The sequence below is a fragment of the Lissotriton vulgaris genome, chromosome 8, assembly GCF_964263255.1.
Source record: "Lissotriton vulgaris chromosome 8, aLisVul1.2, whole genome shotgun sequence".
In the NCBI taxonomy this organism is placed as follows: domain Eukaryota; kingdom Metazoa; phylum Chordata; class Amphibia; order Caudata; family Salamandridae; genus Lissotriton; species Lissotriton vulgaris.
The window spans coordinates 166,032,145-166,053,890 of NC_141696.1; the positions used below are offsets into that span (position 1 = coordinate 166,032,145).

Genomic DNA, 21,746 nt, shown 5'->3' on the forward strand with positions numbered 1-21,746 from the left:
TTGACTGAGGCAAAAACCTGACAGCCAGCGCCAGACCGATTGGCTTTGCCAATGCGTTATCTACTTGTAATACCAAATCATGGTGTCTTCCACTCATACGATGGATACATATAGATCATTGAAATATATATGTTATCACAAATACCCGGACTGGGAGTGGCACCCCCAACATTGTTCTTATGTGGGTAATAATTTTCTCCCAGTATGATTCAATTAGGGGACACTCCCACCACAGGAATGTTCCTTGAACAACTGAATTTTTCCAACACATGTCCAAGCCACTGGACGTCGCAAGGATCTGTGTTGGGGACAGAAACAGTGGATGAGCAATGTATATGCACTTTGTTTATGTGACATGCATATGGAGGAATTGGAGCATTCTAACTTAGTCTCTCCCAGGCCTCATCCCCAGCCTCCTGACCCAGGTCCCTCTTCCATTGGGATATGTAGGTGTATTTAGCCTTCGGTACCAGATCTGAGATTGCCCACAGAGCCTGTTGTGAAAGATGTCCTCTATAGGGGTCCTTTCTCAACTAGCTTCTTATTTGATAGCCCTAAAACCGACCCAAACCAGGAGTCGGGTGAGCCTGGAGCTATCCGCTCTGTTCAACTGTTACTGTTCCTGAATTTTTTTTCGAGGTCTTAGTTGAGTCGAAGTATAGCTCACTCAAGACAGGGGGATTGTTGTAAATGCAGCTTTTAAAAGGGGGGCACTAAGGGTCGTGAATGCCTGGGGGAGGGTGGGGTCATGGTTGTCAACTATAAGTGAAATTGGGGAGGAAAACTTAGTGAAGCAAGCCTTGTGTGTAATTTGTTGCCGAGTGTCCAACAGGATCTGGGTGACTGTTAACATGAAGGGTCTTTCCAATTGAGCTCATTGGGGAGCCAGAGAAAATAGTGTTGGGGGATCTGTGAGAAATGTTCTACTTGGACCCAGCTTTTATTGTCTGAGATATAATTCCAGTCAAGTACTGGTCATGTTGCGTTGGCTGAAGTTATGAGCATTTATTTGGGAATCCCAAACTGCCCTCCAGTGTGCTTTTGTCTAGTGTTGCCCTGGCGGCTCTAGAAGTATTATTCTTCCAAACAAACACGAGTAGCGGTGCCTACATCAGATCTATTGTGAAACGTGGGAACCGAAGCAGGAGAGTCTGCAATACCAAAGGGGATGATGGACGGAGCGTTTGAGCAAATCAAACACTCACCCCCATTCTTTAGTGTATATGGCCATGTCTGAACTGGGGTGGTGGAGTGAGCTAAAGAATGGTGATGAATTAAACCCAGATCAGTTGACTGGGGGTGAGTGTTTGATTTGCTCAAACGCTCCGTCCATCATCCCCTTTGGTATCTGTTTGTTCGCCCTAAGTTGGCAGGGTATGCCCAACGTGGGTCCCTTGGTCACTCTACCACTGGATTTAAGATAGCCTGGCTGATGAGGATTATGAATCCGAAACCGGTCCCAGGATGCTTGTTTCTGATCCAGGGAAGACCTGGCTTGGGAGTTCGGACTGGACTGTTCCCATGAGGAACAGGGTCAGACTGATTTGCATATGGCCATGTCTGAACTGGGGTGGTGGAGTGAGCTAAAGAATGCTTATGGATTAAACCCAGATCAGTTGTCTAGGGGTGAGTGTTTGATTTGCTCAAACGCTCCGTCCATCATCCCCTTTGGTATCGCTTTGCATACAGCATCTCAGCAGGAAGTTAATCTTTACAGATGTTAGTCTTCTGGATTATTTGATTTCTAGCTGCCCCAGTGGTACAAGTCCTTATAAAAGACCCACAGAGCCAAGGCGGCATTGCAACAATATGGCCATGGGGTTAGGCAGATATATACGGAGGTATTATATAGGCCGATTCGACCAAGCTAAGCCATTGCTTTCAAGGACTGTGCTCAAGGCTTCAAAGTTAGATGAAACCCCCATGCCACAAGTTATAGAACCATTTACAAGGAAGCCAGCAGCCTCTGCAAAGAGGGCTAGTTCTTGCTTTAGTGCCAGATTGGTGAAGAAGCACAGAAAGTATTTAGCATAGAGCACTAGTTTATGTTCTTGTGTGCCACTTTGATTATTTTTATATTCGGATTGCTTTGCACTCTTTGGATAAAGGGTTCCATTGTGAGTGAGAAGTAAAGCTGGGAGACCGTGCATCCCTGTTGGGTACCCCTCATGCTGGAAAGTGGAAAAGAATACTCTCCATTGACCTTGATCCTCATCATTGTTTTTTGGTTCTTTGCTAATATCATTCACCGCATCCTAGGGCCAAGATGGATCTTGTCTAGTACTTTAGAGATGTATGACAGTTTACCCTATCAAAGGCTTTCTCTGCATCCAGCAAAAGAAAGGACCATTGGTGTATGGGTTGTTTCTGAGGCTTCTTTGAGGGTAAGTGCCAACCAGAAGTTATTCCTTGTATGACAGTCTTTGACATACCCTACTTGATGTGGGGCTATGAGACTAGGCCATACAGTGTGCAGATGTGAGACCTGCACTGAGGCAAAGATCATCATGTCGGCGTTAAGGCAATTAGCCAGTACAACTGGCATTTGACCGGGTCCTTTCCTGGTTTCAGTAAGAGTGTAATCTCTGATTCAAGCATTGTATCTGTAACAGTGCCTTGATCCAACATACCGTTGAAGAACCTAGTAAGCGATTCTGCCAGAAAATTAACAAAAACATTGTAAAAGGAAGCTCAGAAGTCATCAAGCCCGGCACCTTTTGGCCTGGTAGTCTGGCTATGGCTGCTTAGACATCCCCACCAATATTTATTTCTCCATAACAAGGAGGTATTCCAATCTATAGGTGGGTGGTAGTCACGGAGGCAATCATCTTGTGGAACTGGGACAATGCCTCCGCAATGAGAAGAGTTCCATAGTAGGTAGTGAAGCATTTTAAAATGTCCGGTGTAGTGGTGTGGTGAGTGCCCTGTGAATCCTTGATTCTGTGAATGTGGTTTTGTGTACGGGCCTGGCAACGCTTATTGGCTAGTAATCGATCTGCTTTGTCCATTTTTCTTTTTTTTTAAATTTTCTTTTTATTGAGAGTTCATAGACATAGATATAACACACATAGGAATCTCATGTAAAATTCCAACACAATTGAGGACAATACAATTGGCGTAACTGTAAAGTGCAAAAGTTATCAAAACACTATTTAAATACAAATTTAACAGTACTCGATAGTGCAGTCACAGTTCCTATGGTCAAAAGGAAGATCATTTTCATTAAAGTGCAAAATTCTGAATCAAATACATACATCAATAAAAAATTGTAGACATTCCGAAAATTATGATCAAGATCATATTCAAGTATAGTGCAAAGAGATACCAAAAGGACCTAAGATTGAAACACACTCTAATACTTTTCATATTTTCTCATTGCTCCTGATCTTAATGCATATTTCTTTTCCATCCCTTGTATTTTAGACCATTTTACTCTCCATGCATTGAAAGTAGGTACTTTATCTGTTTTCCAGAGTTGCAGAATTAAAGATCTTGCTATTAAAGCTGCAATGAATAAACTTTCGTCATGCGAAGAGATGGCAGAAGAGCTGCCCAAAATTGCTATAGATTCATTAAGTAAGATTTGGGGGTCTATTGTACATCTGAGGTATTTCTCAATCTCCTGCTTTGTCCACTTTTCGTAGTTACAACATATATACAGCAATTGTTTTGCTGCATCCTTTAGTAATAACTACTCTTTTTCACACCATACTTTGCTCAGGGCCCGTTGTGTGTGAAGTGATACGTTTATGTAGGGCTTCTAACCTACCTAGCTCACCCTGTAATTCCAATCTCTTATGTTTATCCAAGCTCTCAAATGTACCCATTTGGGAGATGAGCTCCCCTCTTGTCAACGCCTTGGCAGCTTCCCACAGCACGTCATGACGCACCTCCCCATTATTGTTTTCGTAGAAATTGAGTTCTACTGCTTCACATATCCGTTCCCGCACTACTATGTCCCTCAGTATCATCTCACTCAGAAGCCATGGTTGAAGCGTTTGACAATATGTTTGCACTGTGTTTATATCCAATCATACTCGGGCGGGGTCAGACGGGATTTTTGGGTTCATATCAGAGCTGATTATCTGCAAGCGTAGAGCTCTTGATATGAGAACAAGTCTATACAATTGTAGGATCGGTGCACATTTGAGTTAAAGGTGTAATTACTTTCCCCTTGGTTTTGTACCTTCCAAATATCCTCAAGATTAAGAGCAGACAAGCCTTGGATAAGAGATTGGGAAGCCCTGGGATATGTCTGGCGGGCTGGATGCCTGTCCTGTTCGTGGTGGAGGATAAGTTGAAGTCTATGCCTAAGATCATGTGGTCTTTGGTCACATAGGCTACCATAGGCAGGAAGTCCGCAAAAAATGTTTTTCTTTTTGGGTGCGTATACTGACTATAAAGCCAGGACAAGGCCTCTCAATCTGCCCCTAATGCACATCCACGGACCTCCCTTGTCCACCTGCTTTGCATCCACGTCGAAAGATAACACACTCCTTATGAGTATGGCTGTGCCTTTAATTATCGCCATGCTACTGGTGTGGAATTGGGAAGCGAACCAATAAGAACACAGCTTGGGTACATCCCTTGAGAAGACCTTAGCCTCCTGAATGAGAAACATGTCTGCGTTTGTATGTTTGAGCTATTGTAGTAATGCCCTCCATTTAATCGGCAAGTTAAGGCCATGGACATTTAATTTTGCTATCGCAATTTTTATCATGGCTGAGTATCGAGACTCTTAATGTTGCAGCGGTGCCAGCTCACGCTATGTGTGTGGGCAGGACATGTGGCTTGTGGATGATGGGAAGAGGCCGGCAGACCGCCAACATTGTCTCATGTGAACCTACCTCACAAAGGCCAGCCCGTACCATCTCCTACGCAGGCATTCTTCTCCCTAGGGAGGCTGGTGGGGAGAATACAGCTTGCATCGTCATATTCTTCCTGATTCTTCATCCCAGAATTGTGTGGTGAGGAAATCTGGATTATCAAATAGCCCAATCTAAAATGGCCACTTCACATATCCGTAAACATATTTTTACCAAACTATCATGGCGGAAAGTACATTCCTGTGATGTGTTTCCTGCTCTAAAAGTATAAAATGCCTTTTTTCCTTTCTGCTCCTTGCATTGCAACACTTTTTACTTCCTTTGTTTGTGTTTCCTCAGTTCTCTTGTTGTCTTAAATTATGAATTCCCTAGGAAGTTTCCCTGCCTCACCTGTCTTCCTTCACATTATGGGTTCCAGCCTCTGATTACCTTCTACCTGAGACAATCCTGCCATCAAGAGGTTTTTTGCCCTATTGGCATTTTCCTTCATGGGGCGCCTTCTGGAAGGCACGATGTGCTTTGGCACTTTCAGGTGTTGGCTGCATCATGGCGACTGGAAGGGGTTTGCCTTTACCTCTAACAAACCAAGACTCGGGCAACCTGGTCTCGAAATGTGCTCACTGAACGTCCATCTTCTGAAAGGCCTGACACTTAAGAGCTGCTGGAGGGGACAAGCTACCTTGATGGGAGACCATCCCTCTTCTCTGTTTGTGTACAGTGTAATCAAAAGTTATAAATATTATGGATAGAACAGTGAAGCATGGCAAATAAACCTATGTCTGATTGGCAAGTGTATATTCGGTGAGCAGAAGATTTTAGAAACCGAACTTAATAAAGCAAAAACAGAATAAATGGGAAAAGAATTGAAAAACCCATCTGGTAATCTAAAACTCCAGACTTCGTGATCAGTCCTGTTAGTGAATACCGGAGGGGCTAGATCCCGAAGGACCACGTTGAGCCCCTGCCAGATCTTTGCATACGCCTTCGTGAGTCTCCATGTCAGTGCCAGGCACATAGCGCTCGTCTAACCAGCAGCAATTGAGACATAATTAGGGAACCCTCTCAGTGGGGGCGGGGGGAGGGCATTTCTATCCCCTGCATTCCCTGCGCACTTTCTTTGTGTTGGGCAGGCGCCAAAACTCTGGGGCATCCTCTCCAGAGGGTGATAGGTGTGCTTGGTCTTCCATGGCACGAGACTGCATGCCTCAGCCATCTCTCTGCATCATATGTTGCATGCCTTTGTAGGTAAACAGGAGGCAGAAGAGGAATCCACACATATATTGGATCTTTTCATGATGGAGGTGTGTGGTAATATGAGCAAATTCCCTGCAGCACAGCAAAGTGGTTGCTGAGATGTCTTGGAAGAGTGTTCATGTAGAATCCTGAAAAGTGATGGGCTCCTGGCGACATGCTGCCAGGAGGATTTCTTTCTAGTCTTAGAAAAAGTACACTCTACTGAGGACATTGGGGGTTGGATTTGTTTGTTGCTGGAGGGATGAGAAGACCCTGTGGGTATGACCCAAGCGTATCAGGCATGAGTTTAGGAAAAGATGGTGGACTAAAGCCTGGACATAAACTTCTAAGTGCTTTGAGGAAATTTTATTTGGAATACTCCTGATCCATATGTTATTTTTCCATGAGCGATTTTCAAGGTCCTCTATTTTATCTGCAAGCTCCTGCTGGTGTGTTTCTAGGGTGGCCTGTCGCTTGGCAAGGTCATCCTAATCATGAACTGTAGTTGCCACCTTGTTCTCCGTTTGATCAAAGTGAGTTTTTGCATTCTGTATTGAGTAATAATGTTCTGAGATCGCTTTGTTGATGTCTGGACACCAGCAGTAATCTCCATGTAGAATTCCAGTTACAGCTTATGGATGTCTGCTTTAGTCGCCTGTGTACATGCCAGAGCCGGACTTGGGAGTAGGACTATTTTGGTGGGATACGGCTGGGATCTCTTGCTGCTGGGCCTGCTTCACTCTCTGCATCTGGAGCATTTCTTTAATGTGAGATGCCTTGGCTGCCTTGGTTTTTGGAGTGTCCATGTCCACCACAGCAACCCTCAAATTGGGTAGGTGGAGCTGGCTGCACGCCTGAGGCAGTAGACAGCGCTGTGGGTCAACCTCTCTGTGCAAGAATGCTCTGTCTGAGAGCTGTTGTAGATGGGATGAATCTGAATAAGGCCCCAGCAGCTGTCTCCTGGTGATTATTGTGACTGTGTTGAACCAGTAGGCATTATGATCATCTGGCAAGGAGGTGTCAGAAAAAAAGCACAGTGTGTGGGTGCTGTACAGTTAGAGGAGAAATTGCGCCACGCTTGGGCTCTGTCTGACCCTCTCATTTTGGGATAGAGAAGTTGTGAGCATTGGCAGCCGAGGGTGATATGCAAGGGCCGCTGCAGCTGAAGCAAGGGCCGCTGCAGCTGAAGCAAGGACACCCACAAGGACAGGATATCAATGTGGAAGCAATCCAGTGATTATGTTTTTCTCAGGAGGGTCGGCCAGATATGCATTGGAGGTCACAGGTATCGACCAGGAGTAAAGTGCAAGGCCAGATCGCTACAACATTCCGTGCGAGGGACAGCTGCTCCACTCTAAATATAATTTTGGCTTGTATTAAATTGGCTTGAAGCCTGATGTACATCATTATATAACAAACCTAAGGAAATTGTTCTTTGCTGCTCTAATTATTCAATATGCCTTGAGAAAGCCCTGGTCTATTTGACCAAGTAGGGCGAAACACGGGTCGGCTGTTGCACCTTCACAGTACAAAAGAATATAAAAACAAGGATGTAACCAATAAAGAATCTTTTCAAGATAACACAATAAAATTGCCTCTTTTCTAAAAAAAAACACTAGAATCTAAAAGGGTATTTCCTGAGAGATTTAAATATATGTACTAATCAATGAGGAGAATATGCTCAAACTCTCTGTATAGTAAAGTGCGAGGTCGGTCATGAGCTGTGTATGTGTGTGTGCGAGGGGCACCGAAGCTGCAGCTGATTACTCCTCTCGAGCCTTCGCTGTAGTATCAAGTCAGTTGGGCCCCCCCATGGCTCGCAGTCAGTCCCGGTTGCCATCCTGCCTGTCGTGCCTCGTCCTCCACTGCGGCTTCATGCGCTCTCCACCAGCAGCTCAGCGAGCCGAGAAGAATTCATGGGGCTCCTGGATGGTAGTAGGCAGATTCTCCCTACTGACCCGCTGCCCTTACACCGGGGACTTGGTCATAACTTGACTTGGTGGGAGCTCACTAGTGGCGTTCAGGCCGGACTCGTTGTGCTGGGTCTTCACCCTGGCCACGCCGTCCCCATTCCATGCCACTTGTGCTCGGTTTTCGCACTTCCTTGTTTAGTTCTAGAAAACGTCTTAAAACGTGGTTGTTTGTGTAGTTGCCCCATCAATGTTCTAATCTTTGCTCCCTTTCTATATATGTACAGCAAAATTAAGGGATGGCGATGTGGTAGGATATGGGTCAATTATTAAAATGTTTCCTTTCTAGAGAAAGTGACTACTTATGAAATGAAGAGTGCAAATTATATTATGAATTGTATTTTTTTTTACAGTCCATTAGTTTTTTTGTTTTTTGTTTAATACACAGGTTTTTCGGTTTCTCAACCCAAAATGCATGTTCATATATCATGCGGTTATATTTTGATGCCCACCACATCCCACTGTTTAGTCCTGTTTCTTTCTGTGTGATTTTCTTAATTTGAAAATTCTGTTTTGTTGTAGGAAATCTGTGAAGATCCCAGACTCTTCGTGGATGGCATCAGCTCCCATGATTTGCATCAAGGCCAGGTTGGGAACTGCTGGTTTGTTGCAGCCTGCTCATCTCTTGCCTCGAGAGAATCCTTGTGGCAGAAGGTAAGAAAGTATTTTTTTACTGTCTTGAGGTGGGGATGAGGGGAAATAACAGTTCCAGCTATCAAATGTTGGCCTTTTGAATGTTATACTGGTGTTCATATTCAAAGGTAGTCTATTGCACTATCGCTTAACCCCTTCGGCGCTTATGACGGAACCATTCCGTCACGCGCCTCGGGTGAGCTGTGCTAGTGACGGAACGAATGTTCCATCACGTCCCGCTCGACGCGCCTGCGCGGCGCTGATTTCGCGCCTGCGCTGCACGTTCTATTGAGCGGGCGCGTTTGTGACGGAACCGTTCCGTCACTAGCACAGCTCACCCGAGGCGTGTGACGGAGCGGTTCCGTCACAAGCGCAGGTGAGCCGTGCGACCCCCCCCCCCCCAACCCCCTAGCACTGCGGCAGAATTGCCGACGCAGTGAAGGGGTTAAATGCTCTACTTTATGAACCCATGGCATTGATACTTGTTGGGTTTGTTGTTTATGCCCAGTCAGAGGCCACAACCAACACTACGGGTTGTTGTACTCTGCCAAGATATCATAGTGATTCTACACTACTATAAAATCACAAGTATGCTGTTGCTTCTCACCACTGCACAATGCAGCCATGGTACAGCCGATATAAAGGTTTAGCTCAAGATGGATCAGGAGAGGCAAAGGGGAAATCTACACAACATTGCAGTGTAGCTGTACAAATATCGACAGGGGATGTTTCCACTTTGGGTTTCTGATACACTTGGACCCCTTTGTCGAGAACATCCCAACTGTTGGCACCTAGCCGTAAAAACATATTTATGTTTGGCTGTGGTTTAATCTTTGTAATGGGTCAATTTATTTGTCTCATAATGCAGTATAATTTAATTCAAAGTTGTTGTGGCTAAGGTTGGCCATAAAGCTAGAAGGTAGGAGAATTTCACACACTATTTTCAGTAGTAGAGATCAAAAATTATCCTGTTAGCTCATAAACAATATATATATTAGTTTCCACATTTGTTTGTTTTATTTGTATTTACTATTTAGTTATACCTGCTCATTATTGTGAATTAAAAGACATACCTTAGATACGTCTCTGTGGTAGTAGTGTGTCTCCTTCTGGCTTGTGCTGCTTGGCCTGCTTTAGACAGACCGGTGGAGCAATGGAGTCCGAATCGGATTCCTGCTCATCAGTTACTCCTTTTGTCAGGCCGCTTTCAGTGGGTACCGGGCAGACTGGCTACTGGGCCCCAACAGTGGTGGTTGAGGTAATTTGCCACTTGTAGCCTGTGGTCAAGCTGCCATGGCTCTGTACACTGGCCAAAGTACAACCCAATCACGTGACTCTCAAGGTAGTGAGGGCCAATCATCACAGCTTCTCAGGGAGGTACTTTGGGTCAGAACTCAATAGTCAATCACTGGACCAAATGACATAAACATAATGTCCAGACAAGTTATTTTGTGCAGCTTCAGAGCATTATTAAATACTACACAGTTCCATTGGAATTGCAACTACAGGGTTATAATTCTGGGTATGGTCTCCATTAAGCATTGTAGCCCCTTTCAGTACTCTTTGCCCACACTGGAGAATCGAATTGTTATAATTTATGGTATGCTGAGGGTAAAGGCATGATTTAAATTGACTTTGTGCAAAGTGATAGCTCTCACAGCAGATAGCAGTGGGACTGGCTCCAAGCAAGAGTATCCAACGCAGGGGCATGATGAACTGTCAGGTGTCTGCAGCCTTCTTGAAGCAGCAATCAGAGATAGACAAATGGGCAAGCATGCCCTGTCTAAAAACATCCTCACTTGAACAACAGAATCTGCACTCCCTAACATTCACTAAATGCCAGTGAATATGAAGAACTAATATGCAGTCATTGTCTAAAAAGGCCCTCATGGCATTTCTAAAGGGGCCCTGGATCTATCCTGCACAGTTCAGTGTTTGGGGCTTTACCCTCAAGCCAATGTACCCAGGTTATACACTTCCACTGTTTGGGAAACCTATATTCATCCTCCATCTTGAGCCATGCGTAATCGGGGGCATCGCACAGTTCTACTACTAAACAAGTGCCACACACTCACTGCACACCTGCACTTGACAAGCATGCAGGATGTTAGTTAAATGTTGTCTCTCCACAATATAAATCCATGACACATGGTGTGCTGCCACCAGGGACGACTCTAGGCTCATGGTGGCCCTGGGCAGGGAGCGTAGGTAGGGGGCCCCGGAAGAGGGGGTCTGGGCGGGGCGGAGCGCCGAGGCCAGTGAAGAGGGGGGGAGGGCGAGGGGGAAAAAGGGGGGGGTCAGGGTGTTTGGAAGTGGAACAGAGCTGGAGGCCGCCAAATCCCTGCCAGGGGCCGCCACGCAAATATGTATCCATCCTTAGAGGATTATTATATTAAGGATATATTTTGGCGTGGTGGCCCCTGGGGTTTGGTGGCCCTGTGCAGGTGCACAGCTTGCACATGCCTAAGGCCACCCCTGCTGCCACCACCGTTTTACGTGATGTTCCTAAGACAAGGACGGTAGTCCCTTGTCTACTGTCGGGGAGGGCTTTATGCGCCCCTCCGGGTCACAGGACAAGTCCTTGACCTTGCATTGTCAGAGTCGGGCCTTACCGCACATGCTATGTTAGCATGACAGCAGGGCCAAAATAATTCAGGATACCAGTTTCACATGCAGTTAGGACAGGGGCACCGGCCTGTTTACCATGCATACCACGTGTCCTTACCTTGTAATAGAGACTTGATTTATTATTGTGGAGAAAGCCAAGCTATAGTCCTCCGTGGAGAGTGTGACCATATTGTGAAAACCCCAAACTAGGAACTTTTACAATCCTAGAAGTCGGATTCTATTTTTGCATCGACTCTGGCCAGAGCGGCCTAATTGACACTGGCTATTAATCTAGAAATCACCGACCATGCTGCACCACTGGCTAATTCATGCATCTTTTACACATGCTGTCGTCTGAGTTACCTGATTAGCTTGCTGCCAGGCGCTAAGTAATTCTGCCGGGGGATGTGTGAAAACATGTCCCATCTGTGTTCAGCCGACCATTTCTGAAAACTGGAACGTGGACAACTGACTGAAATTTGCTAGGACAGATGGTGGAAAAAATGTGGCTTTCTCGACAAATTCAGGATGCTGGTCATCCTAACTATGGAATGCAGAGTTCAGCCCCTCTGCCTTTCACTAAACATCCCTGTTGCTTTTGTTGCACCAGTATTGTGTGTACAAGAAACTGTGCTTGCTGTTGATGGCATAACGTTTCCGTTTGAGGGAACCTGGCCCTCTTACCGCCCAAGCTGCACCTGGAATGCTTATGTTAGTGGTTTGAGATGACCTCATTTATTTTATGACATCAGAATTTTTTTTGTCCAAATGTTGCCATTCCCTCTTCATTGTGATCCGCAATGGCGTGCTCAACGCTCATGCATGTGACCGTGTGTTTGTCGGCTGCCCATATCCTCAACTAGTCAGAAAACACTTATCAGAAACCTTGTCCTTAGCATGCATAATGTAACCTGTTCAGATGTTTCACATAGAGGCTAAATTGATGATTAGTGAAATTGGGGAGCTGGGTTCAATCCCCAGCTTAGGCACTGCACTGGAATCGTGACACTTAACCTCCCTGTACCTGAATATTTGTGAAATGCAACTCTGTAAATCCTCATTTAATTTACAGCGCTCAGTTCCTACCCAGCTAGGTTTGCGAAGTCTAAATGCCAACACATACATACATATATTGTCAAAAGGTATTGCTTTTCCTTCCTTAACTTCCTAAGTATTTTCTATTTTTCTGTGGTTAAATTTGTATGTACTTCTACTTAGATCTACTAATACTAGATAATTCAATTTGTTACTATTTCTTATTCCACTAAAAGGCGTCCTTTTGTTGAATGTTGTATTCTTATACGTAAACTGCTCTTTTATGTGAGAAAATAGAGCTATATAATAGATAAACTCCTCCATAAAGTCTCTCCCCCTCTTTGCACACTTCGGTTCGCGCGTCTACCTGTGCGGCGCGGGTACCCGGAGGAGCGCGTGAAGCTGAGAACGTTCTGCGCTGCTGGCGGTGGAGGTGCCCATTGGGAGCGGCGCTGTGTGAAAATGGAAAGCTCCTGTCACTTGAAACACTTTCATCCTAAATTGTCATTGCCTGATGTTGTCTTGATCTCTGCCATTGTAGGGCTGAGAAATGTTGGATACTGGAAACAGCTCTGACACATTTCGGCTTGAAGAATACGCGTGAACTGAAGCATGGTTGCCAATAATTAGAGTAACAGAGGAAACCAAATGTGGCTTTTACATGGAGAGGAGCATTGACAAGGGTTGTGGTTTGTAGTTGTTTTGTAGTAGGATTCATGAAGCTGCAGTATGACACACAGCACAGAACAGGTAGCGCATGCACAGCAGGAATGCAGGCTTTCCTCTTAACGCTACCAGTTTTTAGGGTCTTGGCTTGAGAGTTTATGTATGTTCTGGTTGTGATACAGTGCAATGATGAGTGGAGTATCGGATAATGTGAGGGTGCTGAGAACATTGGGTTTGTGAACAGGGCGTTAGCTCACCCGTTAGAATTGGTGGAGGATCAGCCCCGGTGACCTGTGCTACTGATGCCGTATCTCTTGGTATCGACTAAAACAATGTTGATTCACTCGTGTTTCTCCTGGCTTTTCCTGTGGAGATCTCCAGTGTAGCTTGGTCATTTTGGCCACAAGTTAATCTAATAACCCATTAAATGGTGTAGGAGGTCTCAAAAGGCTGTCCTAAGCTTGAATATGTCCCATAAGAGTCGTAAAAATACTGCCAGTGACAAGGTGGGTCTAACACATGGGCCGCCCACTCTTGAATGTAGTTTCATGAAGCATCAGCAACATCTGCCTGGCAGGAGGAACCTAGTGAGGACGGTGGGCAAGCCTACCTTTCGCCACTGTGAGCTGTTGTAGGTAAGTGCCACTTGACCTCTGTTGATTGTTGTAAACATTTCCCCAAAAGTAAAAGCGGATAGAGTGGAAGTCTGCAGGTAGCCAGTTGCAGACTTTCCTGGTGTTTGTGGGTGGAGGTACGCTGTTTCCTGATGAGGAGTGCATCTTTGACTTTTCTTGACATGAGCCATAGTATTTCGGATCAAAACTACACAGTCTGAGGGAGAGATTATCCAAACCGACAATGGCAACACAACTTTGTTGCTGAACTGCATCTACTGGTGGTGACGGTAGCTGGCATGGGTTCCCCTGAAGAGGAGCATTCACTGTAGGAGCTCACAAAGATCCTGCAAGTATGTCCAATGGAAATCGCTGGGGCCTAAAGGCTTTCACCAGAGCTATACAAGCGACTCTCTGAGACTCCGCCCCGATCTCTGCCACGCCACCGTAGTGGTAATACTAAAGACTGGCAAATGAAACGCCTGTGTAGTGCCTATCGGCCCATCTTGCTCCTCAACATAGAGGTGAAAGCGCTTGCTAAATTATTGGTCAACCGCTTGGTAGCATAATCTCTCAATTAGTGTACACAGATCAATCAGGTTTCATGCCCAGGAGGGCGACTCAGCATAATTTCCAGAGACTATATAGCTGGATAGACGTGGCAGGGCAAACACAGGAGCCGCTAGTCATCTTGTCACCAGACACTGAAAAAGTGTAAGACTCTATGGAATGAGTGTACCTTCAGCACACACTTCAGGCCTTTGATTTGGCCCTAATATCTGTAAATGGGTCACACTCCTCCATAACCCCTTCGATGCTTGTGACGGAACGGTTCCGTCACGAGCACTGGTTCGGCAGTGCTTATGACGGAACCGTTTCGTCACGGCCACGCCCGTTTCTTAGAACCTTCAACACCGAGCGAAAGTTCGCGCCGCGCTGAAGGTGTTAACCTCATAGATGCTATTAAACATTCCTCCCCAGTGCTGCGCTGTCCATTGAAACTAGTGCTGAATGGACGTCCAATGGTCGTGCGCAGCACTGGGGAGGTAGTGCTGCCGTCGGCCAATGCACCGAGGCAGCACTTAAGGGGTTAAAGAACCTTCAGAAGCAATCAGTCGATGCTGTATTGTTGGCCTCCTTCCCCTTGGGTTGTGGTACAAGGCAGGGGTACCTGCTTTCACCCCTTATCTTTGAGCTGTGTATATTCCCTTTGGGCTGCTGGGTGAGGGTGAGGGCGGCCATGATGCAATTTCCAGAGGTAGTGGGTCAAAAGGAAAAAAATTTACTCTAAGCAGATGATATCTTGCAGACCCTTGGATCTCCATTTCTAGAGCCATTGCGGTTTTCCCGGCCTTTGAGAGGTTTTCAAAGTCAAAGTGCTGGAAAAGTGAGCGCTCGGGCGGGGTTTTAATAATCAATTTATTTTAAAAAATAAACACTTATCTGGAGCTGCCGCCTGTGTCACGCCTCGTCTTTCCTGGTCCCAGCAAGCACTGGGGTAGCGTCACGGACTCCCTGTGCTGCTCTGAGCAGTGTGGGGATTGCGCTGAGCCGGCCGGAAAGACATTCCGCTCAGACCAGGGAGTCTGTGGGGGGTTTTTCCAGCCTGGTTGTTCAATGCAGCCGGGTTGGCGAGATCTACATGGGCAGGTGTGTTTTGGTGGGCTTGAGATGGCGGCCAATCACATATGCGCACTTAAGGAGCGTACACAGCACTCCTCCTCCCCAAGCCCCGCCCCTTCCTGCACAAGCTGGCTCAGAGCTGACAAATGAAAAATAAAACGATGCTAGAACATAGTTTTATTTTTCATTTGCTGGCTCTGAGCCGGCAGTGGGGCGGTGCTCCTCCGCCATCGTGAAGGAGCCGCCGCTGGCAGATTCATGAAACTATATCACAGTTATTAGTAAATTAACAATTTTTGGAAACCAATCCCTTGTAAATGTGACCCCCCTCCCCCCCCCCCCCCCCCCCACCCGAGATGGTTCTACACAGATTTGAAATGACTAATAATGAGCTAACTTATGTGCAGCTGTGTCGGATGGTGATTGGTTTATGGGTGGGTGCTGATGTGAGTGAGTGGCCTAGCTGAGTCATATGCCAAGATCATTAGTGATGTGACTGGTTGAGAGGCAGTGTGAGTGGCTGACTGTGGGTGAATTTGTGGTGTGGCAAATGGGTGAGACCTTACAATGATGAAAGGCTGATGCAAGGGAGCTCTGAGTGGCAGAGGATGAGTGGAGAAGATTAAGCAAGATGTGTTGAGTGAGATTATGAATCGATGATAAATGTATGTGTGTGGGTCATAGAGTGGTGTTTCTGTGTGTCGTTTGCCACACTGGCGGTGATGAGTTCAAGCATTACTACGAATAGTTTTAGTGCTTGTGAGAGAGAGGAGTTAAAGGGTTGTGTATTTGATGGATAAAATGCATGGTTCTTTTAAGCACATCGTTTAATGTGGTGCAAAAAGAGGTCTACGAAACAATCACCTTTTGTGTATAAATGTTTCGGGTAATCTGCTCTCTGTTTAGCAGTATAGAAAGCATCACCCCACCCAGATTACTGATCCATACTGCCCTATCTCTTGTAACATGGCGCTGCTACGGTATAGAAATGCCATTTGCCTGTTCACTCTATTTATTCGAACCTTGTAGACATCAATGTTGTTGCCCAACCCATCTCCCCTCCCCCCCAGCAGCTACAGAGGGGTGGGATTCTTGATGGGCATCTTCTCTCTGTAACTTGGCAGGCAAAGGCTCATAAATAAAGTGAAAGGGCGAGTGAGTGAATGGATTGATAGCTAGATAGATATTTGAGTGAAAAGGTGGCCAGATGGGTGAGTGAAAGGGTGGCTGGATGGGTGAGTGAAAGGGTGGCTGGTTAGATGGATGAATGAGTGAAAGGATGGAGGTAAGGATGGATGAGTGAAAGAATGGATGGATGATTGAAAGAGGGTAGTCGGATGGACAAAAGGATGGGTAGATATCTGAAAGGATGGATGAATGAATGGATGAATGAATGGATGAATGAATGGATGAATGAAAGGGATGAATGAAAGGGAGAATAGATGGATAAGTGAATGGGTGGATGGATGATGAGAGAAAGTATGGATGCATATGAGAGTTAAAGTATGGCTGACTAAGTGAAAGAGAAGATGGCTAGACTAAAAGGGTGGATTAATAGACGAGGTGGAAATGTTGCTAGATGGATAAGTGAAAGGATGGATGGATGCTGGGGCATAGTGAACTCCCAACTTTATCAGCTATAGCAGGGGTGAAGTTATTGATGGACCCTTTGTGTTTGTAATGGATGGATTTGGATGGATGGTTAGATGGATAGATGAATGAATGAAAAGATGGATGTAAGGATGGATGTGTGAAAGAATGGATAGATGAGTGAAAGGGATGATGGATGAGTGAAAGAGTGGATCAGTGGATGATGAGAGAAAGGATGAATGGATAAACAAGTGAAAGGATCAATGGTTGAGGGAAAGAAAGAATGAGTGAAATAATGGATGAGTGAAAGGGAGGATGGCTGGATGAAATGGTCAATGGACAGATGAGTGGATGGATGATGAGGATGGTTGAGTAAAAAAGTGGCTGGATGAGGATGAGTGAAAGGAGGGTGGGTGGATGAGCGAAAGAATAGATGGCTGAGTGAAAGGGTGAGTGGATGGATGAAAGGATGTATGAGTAAAAGGATGGCTGGATAAGAGGATGGGATGGATGGATGAATGGATGAGTGAAAGGGAAGGTGGATGTATGGATAACTGGATAAAAGGATGGCTGGATGAGAAGTATGAATGAGTGAAATGGGAGGTGGATGTATAAATAAGGATGGATGGATGAGGGAAAATATGGATGGATGAGTGAAAGGGAAGTTGGATGTATGGATAGCTGGATCAAAGGAGGGATGTATGAGTGGAAGGGAAGGTGGATGGATGAGTGAATGAAGGGATGGATGAGTGAAAGAGTGAATGGATGGACAGGTGGGTAAATGGGTAAATAAATGGATGGATTAATGGATGAAAGGGTGGATGGCGAAGTGAAGGGATAGACGGTTGAGTGAAAGGGAGGTTGGATGGATGGAGTGAAAGGGTGGATGAATGAGTGAAACATTGGATTGATGAATGAGTGAAAGGATAGATGAATGACTGGATGGATGAGTGAAAGGGTGACTGGAAAGAGGATGGAGAGGTGGATGAGTGAAAGGGTGGATGGATTTAAAGGTTTGGAGACAGATGGATAGATTTGGATATGAATAGGCGCACGGCGGAATGGTGGAAGACTGAATGACGGCTGAAAGAACGAATGTATGAGAGAATGTAAAAGATAAAATGGTGGATATCAGCAGTTGAATGGAAGGATGAATGGATGGATAGATGGTTGGATGAAAGAGACGAGAGAACTCTTCTGGGGAGGGTTGCAATGACTTGCTTTGTGCCAGAAGAGCCTTAGTTCGAAGTGGTGGGTGTTTTAATTTTCTGGGTACCCCCACTGTGCACCATAGCGGCCATGTTGGAATGGAGTTTGGCGGTAAACAGGCTATGCGAAGAATAAATACAAATAAGTCATTGAGAAAGGCAAATGCAACAGTGTGTTTTTGTTCACAGGTTTTTTAATATACATAAATACATAATCCAAGCGGATACGTTTATCCTGCCTCTGCCACTTGCGCGTTTGCACAGGTACACACTAATCTAAATGCACCAAGCACAAACCTGATCTCCGCAAAGTTGTTTTGGGGATGGAGTAGACTCTAAAGAGACATTTTCATAAGTAGGCTAAAGGGTTCTTCAACAGAACCTCCCAAGCAGCATTATTTCACCACAGAAGCACACCCATCAGGCCTTGCACTTGCCTATGTGCCCCAGCCCAGCTATGGCAGCCTGCAGAGCCAACCCCAAGTGTGGACTCACTGTCTGTTCTGGTGCACAGGCCAGCTACTCATGCAACATTCATTACTATGTGACATTGAGGGGTGCAGTGTCCTTCCCTTGGATGAAACGAAGCGTCCCCTGAATGTAAAGAGACGAAGGAAGCCAAAACTGTCATTAATTGAACAGATATGGAGTTACCATCTTCCTGAATCGCAGGTCATACCTGCTGAATACATATGAGAACGCGTGTAGGAAACTCAACCCAGCATTAATTTAATGCTCGGTTCTGTTTCTTACGTACAATCACATGCGCATGCCATGTATAACCTTCGATAGCTGCTTTTTAGACAAGAATTTCTCATAAAGCATCCATTTCATTTTTCTGGCCCATGTTGTATTCACTCCCTTCTATTGTAATGTTATTGGGATAGGCCTCCTGGAAAATGAACTTTTCCAGCTGAATATTTTCTAGAATAATGGTGTATTCTTCCAAGTTGTGCCCATGGATACCAACCTTTCCCCTGGAAAACCAATGAGAGCTCAGCTATCGTGCATTTCACTGTGGACTGAGAAATTTTTCACTAATGACTGAATTTTGCATTAGCATTTCCACTGACCTGCAGTTCGTGCAAATGCCATTCCGCACTGGTCACTCACTAAAAATTCTTGTGCAAACTTACACCATCACCATTGTGTGAATGATAATTTTCAAGTGCATTGCATGTATGTACTCCACCCCTAACTGTGCACAAAAAATTCAGTTGGCCTTAGCTTGTGCTTATTCCGGCTCAACGGTGTCTGTTCTGAGTGACCGTGCACCCTCCGAGATCACTTTTGTGACCCCTCAATCCATCAATCAATCAAAGCATTTATATAGCGCACTACTCACCCGGAGGGTCTCAAGGCGCTTGGGGAGGGGGGGTCCGCTACTGCTCTAACAGCCAGGTCTTGAGCTCCTTCCTGAAGGCGAGGTGGTCTTGGGTCAGGCGGAGGTGGGTCGGGAGGGAGTTCCAAGTCTTGGCGGCCAGGTAGGGGAAGGACCTTCCTCCTGTGGTGGCTCTTCGGATGCGGGGGACGGAGGCGAGGGCGTGGCTGGTCGATCGAAGCTGGCGTGTGGGAGTGTAGAAGTTGAGGCGGCTGTTGAGGTATCTTGGGCCTTGGTTGTGTAGGGCTTTGTGGGTGAGGAGACGGAAGGTGATTCTCTTGTTGACCGGGAGCCAGTGCAGGTCTCTCAGGTGTCCGGAAATGTGGCTGTGTCGGGGGATGTCGAGGATGAGTCTTGCTGAGGCATTCTGGATCCGCTGGAGTCTCTTCTGGAGTTTGGCAGTGGTTCCGGCGTAGAGGGAGTTGCCGTAGTCCAGTCGGCTGGTGATGAGGGCCTGGGTGACCGTCTTCCTGGTCTCGGTGGGGATTCACCGGAAGATCTTACATAGCATGCGCAGGATGTTGAAGCACGACGAGGAGACGGCGTTGACTTGTCTGGTCATGGAGAGGGAGAAGTCCGGGATGAAGCCCAGGTTACGTGCGTGGTCTGTTGGTTTGGGTGCGCTGCCCAGGGCGGGGGGCCACCAGGAGTCGTCCCAGGCGGAGGGTGAGGAGCCCAGGATGAGGACTTCCGTCTTGTCTGAGTTCAGTTTCAGGCGGCTGATCATCATCCACTCGGCTACGTCTGTCATCCCTTCGTGTAGGTTGGCTCTGGCGGTGGCGGGGTCGTTGGTGAGGGAGAGGATCAGCTGGGTGTTGTCGGCGTAAGAGATGGTGTTGAGGCTGTGTTGGTGTGCGATGGCCCCAAGGGGGCTCATGTAGACGTTGACGAGGGTGGGGCTGAGTGATGATCCTTGTGGTACGCCGCAGATGACTTTGGTGGCCTCGGATCTGAACGGGGGGAGGCGGACTCTGTGTCCTTCCGGCGAGGAAGGAGATGATCCATTCTAGTGCCTTCTCTTGGATTCCGACGTTGCTGAGGCGCTGCACTAGGGTGCAGTGGCAGACCGTGTCGAATGCCGCCGAGAGGTCCAGGAGGATGAGGGCCGCAGTTTCCCCATTGTCGAGCAGGGCTCGGATGTCATCGGTGGCTGCGATGAAGGCGGTCTCGGTGCTGTGGTTGGCCCGAAAGCCAGACTGCGAGAGATCGAGGGATCCGTTCGTCTCGAGGAAGGCGGCCAGCTGCTTGTTGACGGTCTTCTCGATGACTTTGGCCGGAAACGGGAAAAGTGAGATGGGGCGGTAGTTTTTGAGTTCGGTGGGGTCCGCTGATGGTTTCTTCAGTAGAGCGCTGAGTTCGGCGTGCTTCCAGCTCTCCGGGAAGGTAGCAGTGTCGAAGGAGGTGTTGATGATGTCCCACAGGTGGGGTGCGATGACAGCGTCGGCCTTGTTGAAGACGTGGTGAGGGCAGGGGTCGGTTGGGGATCCGGAGTGGATGGAGTTCATCGTGTGTCGGGTTTCTTCGGTGTTGATCGGGGTCCAGGCACGGATGGTGGTGGTGCGGGGTGCAGGTGCAGTCATGGGGTGCGTTGGCTGTGTGATGAAGCTGTTATGTATGTCTGCGATCTTGTTGTGGAAGTAGGAGGCGAAGGAGTTGCAGAGGTCTTGTGATGGGGTGATGTCGTTGTTTCCGGCGTTGGGGTTGGAGAGCTCTTTGACGATATTGAAGAGTTCCTTGCTGTTGTGTGCGTTGTTGTCCAGTCGTTCTCTGAATGCAGTTTTCTTGGTGGTGTGGATTAGTTGGTGGTGTTTTCGAGTGGCGAGCTTGAGGGTGGTCATGTTGTCTGGTGTTGGGTCTCTGCGCCAGGCTCTCTCGAGGGCTCTGCAGTTCTTCTTGGAGCTCTTGAGTTCGTCGGTGAACCAAGGTGCTTTCTTACTGCCGGGTCGGCTAGGCGGGGTCCTCAGAGGGGCGAGGTCGTCTGCGCAGTTGCTGATCCACTTCGTGAGGTTGTTGGCGGCCTGGCTAGGGTTCGCTGAGCTGGCGGGGGGGTCCTGGCACAGGGATGCGGCGAGCTGGTCGGCTGTGATCTTGTTCCAGCTTCTGCGTGCGACCTGTTGCTGGTGGTGGTGGATCGTGTTTTTTCTGAAGTGGACGCAGCTGTGGTCCGTCCAGTAGAGTCCGGTGGCGTGGCTGAAGGCGATGTCCTTGCTGGATGAGAAGACTGGGTCGAGTGTGTGACTGGCGTGGTGGGTGGGGGTGGTTACCAGCTGCATGAGTCCGAGGTTGGCGAGGTTGTCCAGCAAGGGTGGTGGTGTTGCGGTCGTTGTTGTTCTCCAGGTGGAAGTTGAGGTCCCCGAGGA

At 47.0% G+C, this 21,746-nt stretch overlaps 1 protein-coding gene across 1 annotated transcript in view; it reads left to right on the forward strand.

The window, feature by feature from the left end:
* The window catches only part of CAPN5 (calpain 5), a 494,730-nt gene that overhangs the window by 299,043 nt on the left and 173,941 nt on the right, over positions 1 to 21,746 (forward strand). The window contains exon 3 of the mRNA XM_086936072.1: positions 8,552 to 8,683. Within this exon, the coding sequence (XP_086792198.1) occupies positions 8,552 to 8,683 (132 nt within the window). The remainder of the gene's footprint in view (positions 1 to 8,551; positions 8,684 to 21,746) is intronic.